Source organism: Podarcis tiliguerta, assembly GCF_965153285.1.
Source record: "Podarcis tiliguerta genome assembly, chromosome: 16".
Classification (NCBI taxonomy): Eukaryota; Metazoa; Chordata; class Lepidosauria; order Squamata; family Lacertidae; genus Podarcis; species Podarcis tiliguerta.
In genome coordinates, this window is record NC_139549.1 from 25,838,709 (window position 1) to 25,851,807 (window position 13,099).

Consider the following 13,099-nt stretch of genomic DNA (forward strand, 5'->3'; position numbering starts at 1 on the left):
GGGGGTGGGGAGCAGAAAAAAACCTCAAGAATCGCAAGACATTTTCGTCTTGCGAAGCAAGCCCATAGAGTAATTCGTGCTGCGAAGCACCTCTGAAAACGGAAAACCCTTTCATCTAGCGGGTTTTCTGTCTTGCGAGGCATTCATCTTGCGGGGCACCACTGTACAACAAAACCTCTATGTTAAGGGCTGTATTGAATGTTTTTTATTATTATCATTATCATTGATTTATTAATTGCCTTCTAAATAAGACGATTTATGCAACTCAGCCAGATGGGTGGGTATTATTATTATTATTATTATTATTATACTGTTCATAAAAACACAACTACATCAAATATATTTTAAACAAGACTCTCCTACTGGATGGTAGTCATCCACGTTTTACGCAGAGTAGACCCATTGAAATTCACAGGTCTTGCTTAGTCATGCCCAGTATACAACGCACTGTACACACCTCTACATTTATACCTGTTGCTTCGCCTACTTTGGCCTGTGGCCCTGCCCACCACATCATGTGGCCCTCAGAAGGAGCGAATGCGGCCCTCGGTCTCGATTATTTTTTTTTAAAAAAAACAGGTTCCCGCTCCTCCAGCCCCTGCGCTAACCATGTTGTCGTCATCCTCCCCCATTCCTCCCCCCGTCCCCACAGAGTGTCCGCGCCAGTTCTGGGGCCCCGACTGCAAGGAGATGTGCCAGTGCCACCCCAACGGGCAATGTGAGGACGTGACGGGCCAGTGCACCTGCAACGCCAACCGCTGGGGGCCCAAGTGCGAGAACGCCTGCCTGTGCAAGCACGGCAAGTGCGACCAGAAGACCGGCAAATGCACCTGCGAGCCCAACTGGTGGGGTCCCCAGTGCTCCAGCGCCTGCTACTGCAGCCTCAACTCCCAATGCGACCAGCAGGTGGGCACCTGCATCTGCCAGCCGGGCTGGTGGGGCCGCAGCTGCAACAACCAGTGCTCCTGCAACAACTCGCCCTGCGAGCAGTTCACGGGCCGGTGCCAGTGCCGGGGGCGCACCTTCGGCCCTCGCTGCGACCGATACTGCCAGTGCCACATGGGCAAGTGCAACCAGCTGGACGGGACCTGCACCTGCGAGCCGGGATATCGGGGAAAGTTCTGCAGGGAGCCCTGCCCGGCCGGATTCTACGGGCAAGGCTGCCGGAGGAGGTAAGGCAGGGGGGCAGCGGTCATAGAATCATAGAACCTTAGTAAAGGTAAAGGGACCCCTGACCATTAGGTCCAGTCGTGGCCGACTCTGGGGTTGCGGTGCTCATCTCACTTTATTGGCCAAGGGAGCCGGCGTACAGCTTCCAGGTCATGTGGCCAGCATGACTAAGCCGCTTCTGGCGAACCAGAGCAGTGCACGGAAACGCCGTTTATCTTCCCTCCGGAGTGATACCTAGTTATCTACTTGCGCTTTGACGTGCTTTCGAACTGCTAGGTTGGCAGGAGCAGGGACTGAGCAACGGGAGCTCACCCCGTTGCAGGGATTCGAACTGCTGACCTTCTGATCGGCAAGTCCTAGGCTCTGTGGTTTAGATCACAGCACCACCCGCGTCCCTCATAGAACCTTAGGAGACCCCCAAAGATCATCTGGTCCAACCCCCCAGCCAAGAGTCCCCTGCGAAACATGTGTGGCGAAATTGCAAATCATGCCTAGCGGAAACTCATGCACCGAAAGGTGGATCAGTGCTCTGGTTTGGGGGGAACGAGGGATGGCCCAGAATAATATCCCCAAGCCCCGCCCCTGATTCCTCCCACTTAGTCACGCCTCCTCAGCTTCCCACCATGGGAGCCAGCATGGTGTAGTGGTTAAGAGCGGTGGACTCGTAATCTGGTGCACTGGGTTCGCTTCCCCGCTCCTCCACATGCAGCTGCTGGGTGACCTTGGGCTAGTCACACTTCTCTGAATTCTCTCAGACTCACTCACCTCACAGAGTGTTTGTTGTGGGGGGGAGGAAGGGAAAGGAGATTGTTAGCCGCTTTGAGACTCCTTAAGGGGAGTGAAAGGCGAGATATCAAGTCCAAATTTCTCCCCTTCTTCTTCTTCTACTACTACTACTACTATTTAGCTTTCCTGTAAACTAGAATGTGAGAAGAGCTTTGTACCTGGTTCAGGCCAAAAAGGTCCCATCTTTTTTTCTCTTTTCTTTTTGAAATAATTTTCATTTGATTTTACAAACACAAAGTTATAACAATACCAAGTAGATAACCATACATTGAGATTTCTCTCAATCTCCCGACTTTTCCCCCTCCCCTCCGTGGGTCCATCTTCAGCTACATATTGTTTCGCAATCCATATATTAATATCTCTCCATATTTGTCCCCAGCATTTGATACATTACAACTGTTATTAAAATCCTGCTAATGTTTTTATCTGCTTACAGTGGCTTCCTAAATAAGTTGCAAATTTCCTCCACTCTTTCTTAAAGTTTTTGTCTTCTTGGTTCCTGAGCTTTCCAGTCAGTTTTGCCATTTTGGGGTACCCCAACAGCTTAATTTGCCATTCCTCTCTGGTAGGGACTTCCATCTCTAGGCTAGTAGCATCCATGCTGCTGTTGTCTCATACATAAAAAGTCTTTTTTGCTTTTTTGCAATCTTGGTACCTACAATTCCTAATATAAAAGCTTCTGGGTTTTGTTTTGTTTTACAAAAGTTATTATAAACATTTTTTTCAGTTCATTATATATCATTTCCCAGAATGCTTTTATTACCTTACACAGCCACCACATGTGATAAAAGGTACCTATCTAGCCCAATCTCTGGAAACTGTGGGTTTCCATGTTCCTAAATGCTTAGCTTTTTGGAGTGCACAGAACAAGTCCTCCTTGCCTTACCCCATTCATCTTCTCCAGAGTCACCCTAGGCCAGTGGTGGCCAAACTTGGTCCTCCAGCTGTTTGGGGACTACAATTCCCATCATCCCTGACCATTGGTCCTGTTAGCTAGGGATGATGGGAGTTGTAGTTCCAAAACAGCTGGTGGGCCAAGTTTGGCCACCACTGGCCTAGGAGCTCATCTTCAGTAGCTGACTCACCGCCTTAAATTCTGATTGGCTCCCATCAGTACTAAAAGGGAGGCGTCTTCTCTGTAGCTAAAAACCCCCCTCTCCTTTCATGTTCATTGGACAGTTCTAGGATGCTAGAGGGTGGGACCCTGCTGCAGAAATAGTAAAAGGCTTTGCACCCCCTGTGACCCCAGCCTGCTACACTTGGGGAGGACCAGTTACTTTGCAGGGCTTTGTTGATCTCCTTCCTGACTGACCTGCCTCTCTGTGGCTTTTCCAGGTGTGGGCAATGCAAGGAGCTTCAGCCCTGCACCATTGCAGATGGGCGCTGCCTGGCATGCGAAGCTGGCTGGAACGGCACCAAGTGCGACCAAATCTGCTCGGCAGGCTTCTACGGGGAGGGCTGTGACCAGACCTGCCCTCCCTGCAAGGACGGCCACACCTGCAACCACATCAACGGCAAGTGTTCCCACTGCAATCCTGGCTGGATCGGGGACAGGTGAGTCTAGCAAGGGAGTTTGGCATGGGCTTGTCAAGGGCCCTTAGAGCACCAGGCTGTGAGTTGCCCTACCTCCATCTTTATTACCACAGTGCAGTGGTAGAGCAATAACAATAACGACAGTAATAATGATCTCTGTGTTGACATTTCCATTCCACCTTAAGGAACAGACATGGAATTGTTACGTGCCACATGTCTGTTTACATTCCAGCACAGTATGCTGGGAACTTCTGTTGTGTGTATAGCTGTTGCTTTTAGCTGTTATTTCTGAGACGACATGAGAGAGAGAGACGACATGTTTTTTTGTCCTGATTTATGATTAATAAATCTGTAGTTGTAGTATGCTTCTACAAGCCTCACACCTATTCTGTGTGCACAGTTCGATCTGCTGATAGTGCGCCCTGGCTGAGTAAGCCCAGGTTGCTCATTTACGTTGGAGCAGAGGTGATGGTCTTCGCAGCGGGACAGCTGGAAAGGAATGGCCCAGCCAGCTGGCCTCCCAGCCCCCTGCATGCCAACACTCTGTACTTGCTTGCCTGATGGTTACAGGCAGGCAGATTTCAGGCTTGCCAATTCTACTTTGTTTTATATTAGATTTCCAGCCTCTGAAACACCTGGTGCAAAATGCATATTGTCAGAGGCAGGATGGTTCTGAATGCCAACTTGGTGGGGGGGCGTAATTTTGGGGCTTCCTTTTGAAGCATCTGGTTGGCCACTGTAAGAACAGGAAACTGGACTAGGTGGCCTGATTCAGCATAACCTTAAAAGACAGAGAGGGTTCAAGTGCAGAGTGGCTCTGAGCACATTCTGAGCCCAACAATTAGTTTTCAGCACCAAAACTGGGTACTGAAGTGGAGATACAAACGTCCACTCCTAGTTAGAGTTAAGAACATAAAAAGAGTGTGTTGGGTCAGGCCAGTGGCCCATCTAGTCCATCATCCTGTTTGCACAGTAGCCAAGAAGGCAGGCAGGACCCAAGCAGAAGAACAGTCTCCCTTCCTGCATGCAGTATCCAGTGACTGGTCTTCAGACGTCTTGCTGCCTTCATGGTTGGAGCATAACCGTCATGGCTAATAGCTATCCAAATTCGCCATGAATCTGTCCATTCATCTTTCAAAGCCACCCAACATCCCTGTTTCCTGTGGGAGTGAGTTCCACAGTTTAACTACGTGCTGCGTGGGGAGAAGTGCTTTTTAAATACATAAATAAAAATCCACCCTGAATCTTCCAGCGTTCAGTTCTCAATTTCAGCAGCCCGATTTAGAAATATATAAACGTTGCTGCTGCTGTTATCAAGAGCTGGAAACGCTTACTAAAAGGTAAAGGTACCCCTGCCCGTACGGGCCAGTCTTGACAGACTCTAGGGTTGTGCGCCCATCTCACTCAAAGAGGCCGGGGGCCAGCGCTGTCCGAAGACACTTCCGGGTCATGTGGCCAGCATGACATCGCTGCTCTGGTGAGCCAGAGCTGCACACGGAAACGCCGTTTACCTTCCCACTAGTAAGCGGTCCCTATTTATCTACTTGCACCCGAGAGTGCTTTCGAACTGCTAGGTTGGCAGGCGCTGGGACCGAACAACGGGAGCGCACCCCACCGTGGGGATTCGAACCGCCGACCTTTCGATCGGCAAGCCCTAGGCACTGAGGCTTTAACCCACAGCGCCACACGCTTACTAATCTACTGCAAATCAGGCAAAGATCTAACGGCAGATCCTGGTCTGTTCTCCACCTATTTGTGGTCAAGGCAATGAACTGCTGGAGATGGTGATGCGAAAAAGCCGTGTCAGTAAGCTAAGAAGCAGAAGCAAAAAGCTGTTCTTAAAAAAAAAAAGTTTTTATTAAAGATTTTTGGGATACGAAACAAACAAATAAACAAGGAAAAGTACATACAGCATAGCACCTCCACTTTCAGCTCCTAGGGTCTTTTTTCTTACAGTCTGTTTACATTTGGAATAGGGCACTATTGTCATAGATACTGGGGGGAAAGAGGAGAGAGAGAGAGAGGGAGGGGTTGGGGATGATTATCTGTTCATTCTATAGCATAGTGTTTGTGCAGGGTTTTTATGTCAGCGTCTCGTGGGTCGGTCCTTTATTTATATAGTTATCTTTTTATTGGTGTTGTGAGAGATTGGAGGGTCCAGGGTTTGCTTGGTTGTGTTTGGTTGGTTGCAGTATGGTTTGTTTGTATGTGAGGGGGGAGGTGTTGTTGTGTCAGCCATATTGATCTGTATGCTGTTCGGGGAGTGATAGGTAACAACAACAACAACAACAACAACAATTAATTACTTATACCTGGACCATCTGGCTGGGTTTCTCCAGCCACTCTGGGTGGCTCCCAATCAAATAATAATAATAATAAAGTGACAAAATATCAAACATTAAAAGCTTCCCTAAACAGGGCTGCCTTCAGATGTCTTCTAAAAGTTGTATAGTTATTTATCTCCTTGACATCTGATGGGAGGGCATTCCACAGGCTGGGCGCCACTACCAAGAAGGCCCTCTGCCTGGTTCCCCGTAGCTTCACTTCTTTCAGTGAGAGAACAGCCAGAAGGCCCTTGGCACTGGACCTCAGTGTCTGGGCAGAACGATGGGGGTGGAGACGCTCCTTCAAGTATACTGGACTGAGGCCGCTGAGGGCTTTAAAAGTCAGCACCAACACTTTGACTTGTGCTCAGAAACATACAACAGCTGTTGTGCTGAAAGCTGTTCCTTCTTGCTGCCCCCCACTCCCCGCTCACCATCTTGAACTTCCTCCAGGTGTGAGACGAAGTGTCGCAACGGGACCTATGGCGAGAATTGCGCCTTTGTCTGCAACGACTGTTTCAACGGCACGTGCGACTTTGAGTCGGGGCGCTGCCTCTGCCGGCCAGGCTTCCAAGGAATTTGGTAAGTGACTCAGCACCCCAATGCAGGGTCTCCATTCTGCTCTTTTAATTATTCTTGTACAGACCTGCCACCTGCTTCACAAAGAAGCAGCATGGATAGCTCAGCTGATTGCAGCGCAGTGCTGATAATAATAAGATTTTAGGTTCGACCCCCCCATTTTGGGACAGCTGCGTATTCCTGCATAGCAGGGGGTTGGACTAGGTGATCCTCAGGATCCCTTCCAACTCTTTGAATCTGTGTACGATAAGTTTAAAATGCTAAATATTACAAATTCAACTAAATTTGAATTTAGCTGAATTTACCTGGCACCCGCCGGATGTTTTGGACTTTGTCTCCCATCAGCTCCAGCCAGTATGGCTGTATGGTGCTGGGTTGATGGGAACTATAGTTCAAAACATGGTGCTGAATGGAGAGCTGCTGCCAGTCAGTGTGTACAGAACTGAGCTGGGTGGACCAATGGTCAGACCTGGCAGAAGGCACGTTCTTACGTTCCCATTTAAAACAGGTTTTTATTCTGAACCATGAGGACTAGAATCTTGGGGAGGCATCCAGTTAAACAGAGCTACTAGTGCAGTATTTCCCAAACTTGGGTCTCCAGCTATTTTTGGACTACAACTCCCAACATCCCCAGCTAGCAAGACCAGCGGTCAGGGATGATGGGAATTGTAGTCCGAAAAACAGCTGGAAACCAAAGTTTGGGAAACACTGTACTAGTGCAAAGATTTTTGCTTGCACAAGAGAAGTTCCTCTCCCTCTCCTCCCTCTTTGCCACCCCAAATCTGCTCCAGAGGGTTGAAGGAACACCCGAAACAAATTTGGAGGGTCATCGGGAGAAGGAATCTCAGCTAAAATGCAAGCAGGTCTATTTAGATGGATGTTGCCCTTGCTTTATTTTAAGAGGAAAGAGAGAAAGCCCCAGGGTCTTATGTTATATTGTTATTTGTTCTAGAAAGGGGCAATATATATATAAATTCTGATCAATAAACAAAACAGCACCTTGGCACAAATTACCGTATTTTTCGCTCTATAACACGCACCCAACCATAACACGCACATAGTTCTTAGAGGAGGAAAACAAGAAAAAAATATTCTAAACAAAATAGTGGATGTATGATTTTTGTGGTTCATGCTGTGGCCACAGACTTGTGATCTGACAGTGAGTTTGGAATGCAAAAATCCTGAGGATCCTTGTGGATCCATGCTTTGTAACCACGTTTTAAGTGGGGAGGGAAGGAAAAGCACTCAAGGGACAAGGAGCACGTGTGGGGTGTGTGGAGAAGGATGCTGCTAATAATGAAGAAGAGGGGTATAAGGGGAGAAGACTCCTCTCCTCTCCCGCTTTGCTCCTTTAAAGAAGCAGGCTCTCTGTCCCTCTCTCCTCCCCACTCAGCGGCTCTTCTCCCGCTTTGCTGTTTCAAAGCGAGCCACGGAGGAGGGAAGGAAGGGGAACCATGGATCCTCTGCTCACAACTGTAGCAGATCCCCCCCGCCACCCATAGGCATTCGCTCCATAACACGCACAGACATTTCCCCTTACTTTCTAGGAGGAAAAAAGTGAGTGTTATGGTGCAAAAAATACGGTAAATAAAGGAGGTCCCAGTTTCACCTTGTGGCGGGAGGCCATGAAACCATCCGTAGGAGGTCTCTGAACTATCCTTTAGCTTTTTTGTGATGGAAAAACAACAACAAAAAGCCCAAATCGAAACAAAGAGCCCTCTTCAGACAAACGGGACACTTTGCTCTGTGTTGCTTTCCAAGGAAGCTGTGCAGAGATTCCTGCTTCCAACTTTCGTGGTGGGGAGGAAGGAACCGCAAAAGGAAGAAAAGAAGAGCTTTCGCTTGCAAAACAATCACACCACGGAGCCCGTTTGAACACACAGTCATTCTCGGTAGCCAGCAAGCAAGCTGATGAGTAACTCCTGACCAAATCTTATTTTTAGCCTGCTCAGGGCTTTCCATTTGCTGACACAGCTCTGAAGCCGCGCAGGTTCCTCCGTTTGCCAGGACTGCTGTGGGCAACAGACATCAACATCTAGCCTAGTGGTGTCAGCACTGACTGGCAGCAGCTCTCCAGGCAGGGATTCTCACCCAGCCCTACCCGGAGATGCCAGGAATTGAAACTGGGACCTCCTTTATTTAAATCTTCCCCATCACTGTATAAGGCAGCCTCATAAGGATTCACATCACTGGTCCCTCTACCTCTGTATTACCAACTCTGACTGGCAGAGGCTCTCCAGGGTTTCAAGCAGCGGGTGCTCCCAGCCCTGCCTGGAGGTGCCACTGGGGATTGAACCCAGGACCTCCTGCATGCAAAGCGGATGCTCTTAACCACTGAGCAGTGCTCCTCCCGAACGCTAGAATTGCACGTTCTGGATACGAGGGCTCTTAACATCGCACAACAACAAATGGAACAGCTCTCATCCGGTGACAGACAGATGACTTTTGGCACATATACTAAGATCTGAGAAAGTAGGGGAGAAGTTCCCATATACACTTCCAGAGAGACGTGCTTGCTGTGCTGAAAATATACCAAGTATTTGTCAAGAAATGGAAAAATGCAAGCAAGGCTCCGCTGCAGATTGGAGCTGACAGAGGAAGTGATGAGTAATGGTCTGAAGGCAAAACTTGCAGAGTGGGCTGTGCTAACAGAGCTAAGGAAGAAGACAGCAAGACGCCCCAGTGGAACTACCCCCCCCCCCCGAAAAAAAAACCCTGGTATGGTTCACTGAGCCCAAATTGAGCCTTGGAAACAGACTAAGCAGCCAAATGTAATCAGGCCAGCTCTCGGTAGAACAGCAGCAGCAATAAAAAGCTGGTTTCTCCCTTAATTCCCAGGAGACGAGAAATCCAGATCCGGAGGCAGAGAGGAAGAACATGATGCCGTTTTTGAAAATGTCTTTTAAAAAGATTTATATCATTGGGAAATGACTTGGGATTCAGTGGGCAAAGTTGCAATTTGCTGTTTCCTTTGCAACTGTGCAATGTTTCCAGCGCATAGTTAAACTGCGGAACTCACTACTACAGGAGGCAGTGACGCTCACTAACTTGGATGGCTTTGAAAGAGGATTGCAGGATAGGGCTATCAGTGGCTACTAACCATGATGACCATGCTCTGCTTCTGCAGAAATGCTTCCGAACTTAAAAATGGTAAGCCTAATGCTAGTGGTCAGCAAAAGAGCAAAAGAGGTTCAAAGGCAAATCTTAATAAATGTAGTATAAACACTGACAACTGGGAAACACTTGCCTGCGATTGCTCCAATTGGAGAACAGCCTTTACCAAAGGTGTCATAGACTGTGAAGACCCTCGAACTCAGGACGAAAGGGAGGAAGGCACGCTTAGCAAACCCTCAGTGCTCAACTCCTGCCCGGAAACCTATGTCCCCACTGTGGAAGGAAGTGTGGATCCAGAAATGTCCTCCGCAGTCACTTACGGACTCACTTTTAAAACCGTGTTTATGGAAGACAATCTAACTCGGCTATGAGTGATCGCCAAAGAAGAAGGAGGATGCTAGACTAGATGGGCATTGGCCTGATCCAGCACAGCTTTTCTTATCCTCTAAAAAGGTAAAGGGACCCCTGGCCATTAGGTCCAGTCATGGATGACTCTGGGGTTGCGGCGCTCATCTCGCTTTACTGGCCGAGGGAGCTGGCGTACAGCTTCCGGGTCATGTGGCCAGCATGACTAAGCTGCTTCTGGCAAACCAGAGCAGTGCACGGAAACGCCGTTTACCTTCCTGCCGGAGCGGTACCTATTTATCTACTTGCACTTTGATGTGCTTTCGAACTGCTAGGTTGGCAGGAGCAGGGACCGAACAACAGGAGCTCACCCCGTCACGGGGATTTGAACCGCCGACCTTCTGATCGGCAAGTCCTAGGCTCTGTGGTTTAACCCACAGCACCACCCGCGTCCCTCTATCCTCTTATCCTCTAGAAACTAAGAAAATGACACGGGTGATTTTCTGGGGGACACTTTGCTCTTCCGAGTCATCTTTAAATGAGTGCAAAAGAAAGCAAAGTGCAGAGGGTCAACTGCGAAAACACTTTCGTTTCTTTCCCTGGGCTGGTGTTTGTTGCGGGGGGGGGGGGGAATCACAAGATTGTTTTTTTTAGAAAAACACCCCCAACACAAACACATTATTATGGCCAGGGAGGCAAAAGCCCAATGGCAGCACAACTGATTCTATAGGGCTCTTTTTGTCTAGCTTTTCACTTTTCTCTGGTTACACCTGACCCACACCAAAACCTGGCAGAACAGACTTAAGAACATAAGAGCATCAGAAGAGCCTGCAGGATCAGGCCAGTGGCCCATTTAGTCCAGCATCCTTCTCTCACACTGGCCAACGTTCTCATACACAGAACGGCTTTCAATTGCTTCTCTTGCAAAATTGCTTCGACGTACCTTATGGGAAGCGATTCATAAACAGCGTCAAATAAGTGACAACTGTTTTGTGGAATATCAGCCGCACAATTGTAAAAAGGTTTTTCTTTTTTGTAACCCGAGGTACCACTGTACTTCATTTAGTTGAATTTGTAATATTTAGCATTTTAAACTTATATTTAGCATTTTAAACTTAGCGGAGTCTATAACCTGAATCGTCTGTAACCCCAGGTACCACTGTATCACAATTACACTCAAAATGCAAGATTCTCTTGACTCTCAGACTCCCCGCCCCCCTCCACATTCCTTCCATGGATATTTATGTTATCCTTTTCAACTGCATGTTATCTCCTCCTCTATATTTTCAATTTATTATCCAAAGTTTTTGTTAACGTTGCAAGTGTTGTTAAAAACCTGCCGATGTTTTCATTTGTTTACAGCGGTCTCTCAGATAAAATGTAAATTCCTCCCATTCTTTTTGAAAGCTTTCATCCTCTTGCTTTCTGATTCTTCCAGTCGTTTTTGCCATTTCTGCATATTCCAGCAATTTAGTTTGCCATTCCTCTCTGGTAGGGTCTTCTTTCCATCCCTGGACTAAAAGCATCCTTTTAAGGTAAAGGGACCCCTGACCACTAGGTCCAGTCATGGCCGACTCTGGGGTTGCGGCGCTCATCTCGCTTTATTGGCCAAGGGAGCCGGCGTACAGCTTCCGGATCATGTGGCCAGCATGACTAAGCCGCTTCTGGCAAACCAGAGCAGCGCATGGAAATGCCGTTTAACTTCCCGCCAGAGCAGTACCTATTTATCTACTTGCACTTTGATGTGCTTTCGAACTGCTAGGTTGGCAGGAGCAGGGACCGAGCAACGGGAGCTCACCCCATCGCAGGGATTCGAACTGCCGACCTTCTGATCAGCAAGCCCTAGGCTCTGTGGTTTAACCCATAGCGCCACCCGCGTCCCCGAGCATCCTTTTAGCCCACAGCAAATCCTGCTTTGAAAACCACCTGGACTCCTGACTGTCACCACCTCTTGTGGCAGCAGGTTCTGCAAATAAATTCCACGTTGTGCGAAGAAGCCCTCTAGAACAGGCCTGCTTGCAGCTGCTCTGCAGGCCGTGAGTGGCCCCTACCCTTTTCTCTGCCAAGAGGCACGTGGCACCGGAGAGGCAGGGACCCTAGCCAGCAGGAGAGCTTTGGATGTTCAAGAGGCATGAAAATCCCTGACAGAATCTGATGGCTGTGGAATGGCAGCAGCTGCTCTCGTCTGACATTCAGCCAGCAGCTTTGCAGCTTGGACCTTCCTTTAGCTGAAATACAGAATTGTAGAGCTGAAAGGAAACCCAAGGGCCAGGCAGCCCAAACCCGCACAATGCAGCGAACATACCCTGGCAGGTGACCACCCAACCCTTTGCCAGATGTTGTGCCAACCAGATACAATAAAGGGATCATCATGGTATGGGAAGCTGCTTTATACTGAGTCAGAACCTTGATCCATAAGAACCTTGGAGGAGCCCAGCAGGATCACACCGGCGACCCAACTAGCCCAGTATCCTCTGCTCACAGTGGCCAACCAGACACCCATTATGGGAAACACAAAACCAGGACCTGGACACGAGGGCAGCCCCTTCCCCACTGCTGGTTCCCAGCAGCTGGCCTTCACATGCAACCTGCTCAATACTGTCTGCACTGACGGACAGCAGCTCTCCAGAATGCCTTTTTATTTTTTGTCAGCTAGCTTTGCATAGCTTTGCAGTAGAGAAAGGGAACAACCCGTAGCCTAGTGTTGAACTGACACACGTTTAATTGGGATGTAACCCATTCCTACAGACAGGTGATCATAGACCATTATTATTATTATTATTATTATTATTATTTGACAAAGTAATAATCACGCATAAATAAGAATAAAAATGTCCACCCCACCACCGAGACCATTCCATTATAACCATCCAACCTCCCAAAATTTCAACACCCCTTGCGATGGTTTGACCCCTTTCCGTTTTAACAGTACAAATTCTACAAACACCCTCCGTGTCTCCTCAAAATCATTTCTCCTGCTTATTCCCCCCGTCTTACCTTAATGGCACATGTTGATTTATCATCAATAGCTATATCCCACACCTCTTCATACCATTCTTCCATTTTATAGTCTGCTTGCCCCTTCCACTTCCTAGCTATCATAATTCATGCAGCTGTCAATAAATTTGTGAGCAAGTCCTTTCTAGCCTGCAAACCTTCCACCCCATCATAAATTGAGAATAATGCTACCTCTGGTCAGCTTTAGACAGGTGATCATAGACCTTGAAGGCTGGGTTGTGGCCTTATCA

The 13,099-nt window shown here is 48.2% G+C and overlaps 1 protein-coding gene across 1 annotated transcript in view; it reads left to right on the forward strand.

The window, feature by feature from the left end:
• LOC310666594 (scavenger receptor class F member 2-like) overlaps positions 1 to 13,099 on the forward strand; it is a 51,876-nt gene that overhangs the window by 16,049 nt on the left and 22,728 nt on the right. The window contains 3 exon segments of the mRNA XM_083417640.1: positions 653 to 1,172; positions 3,292 to 3,510; positions 6,267 to 6,395. Coding sequence (XP_083273766.1) covers positions 653 to 1,172; positions 3,292 to 3,510; positions 6,267 to 6,395 — 868 coding nt within the window.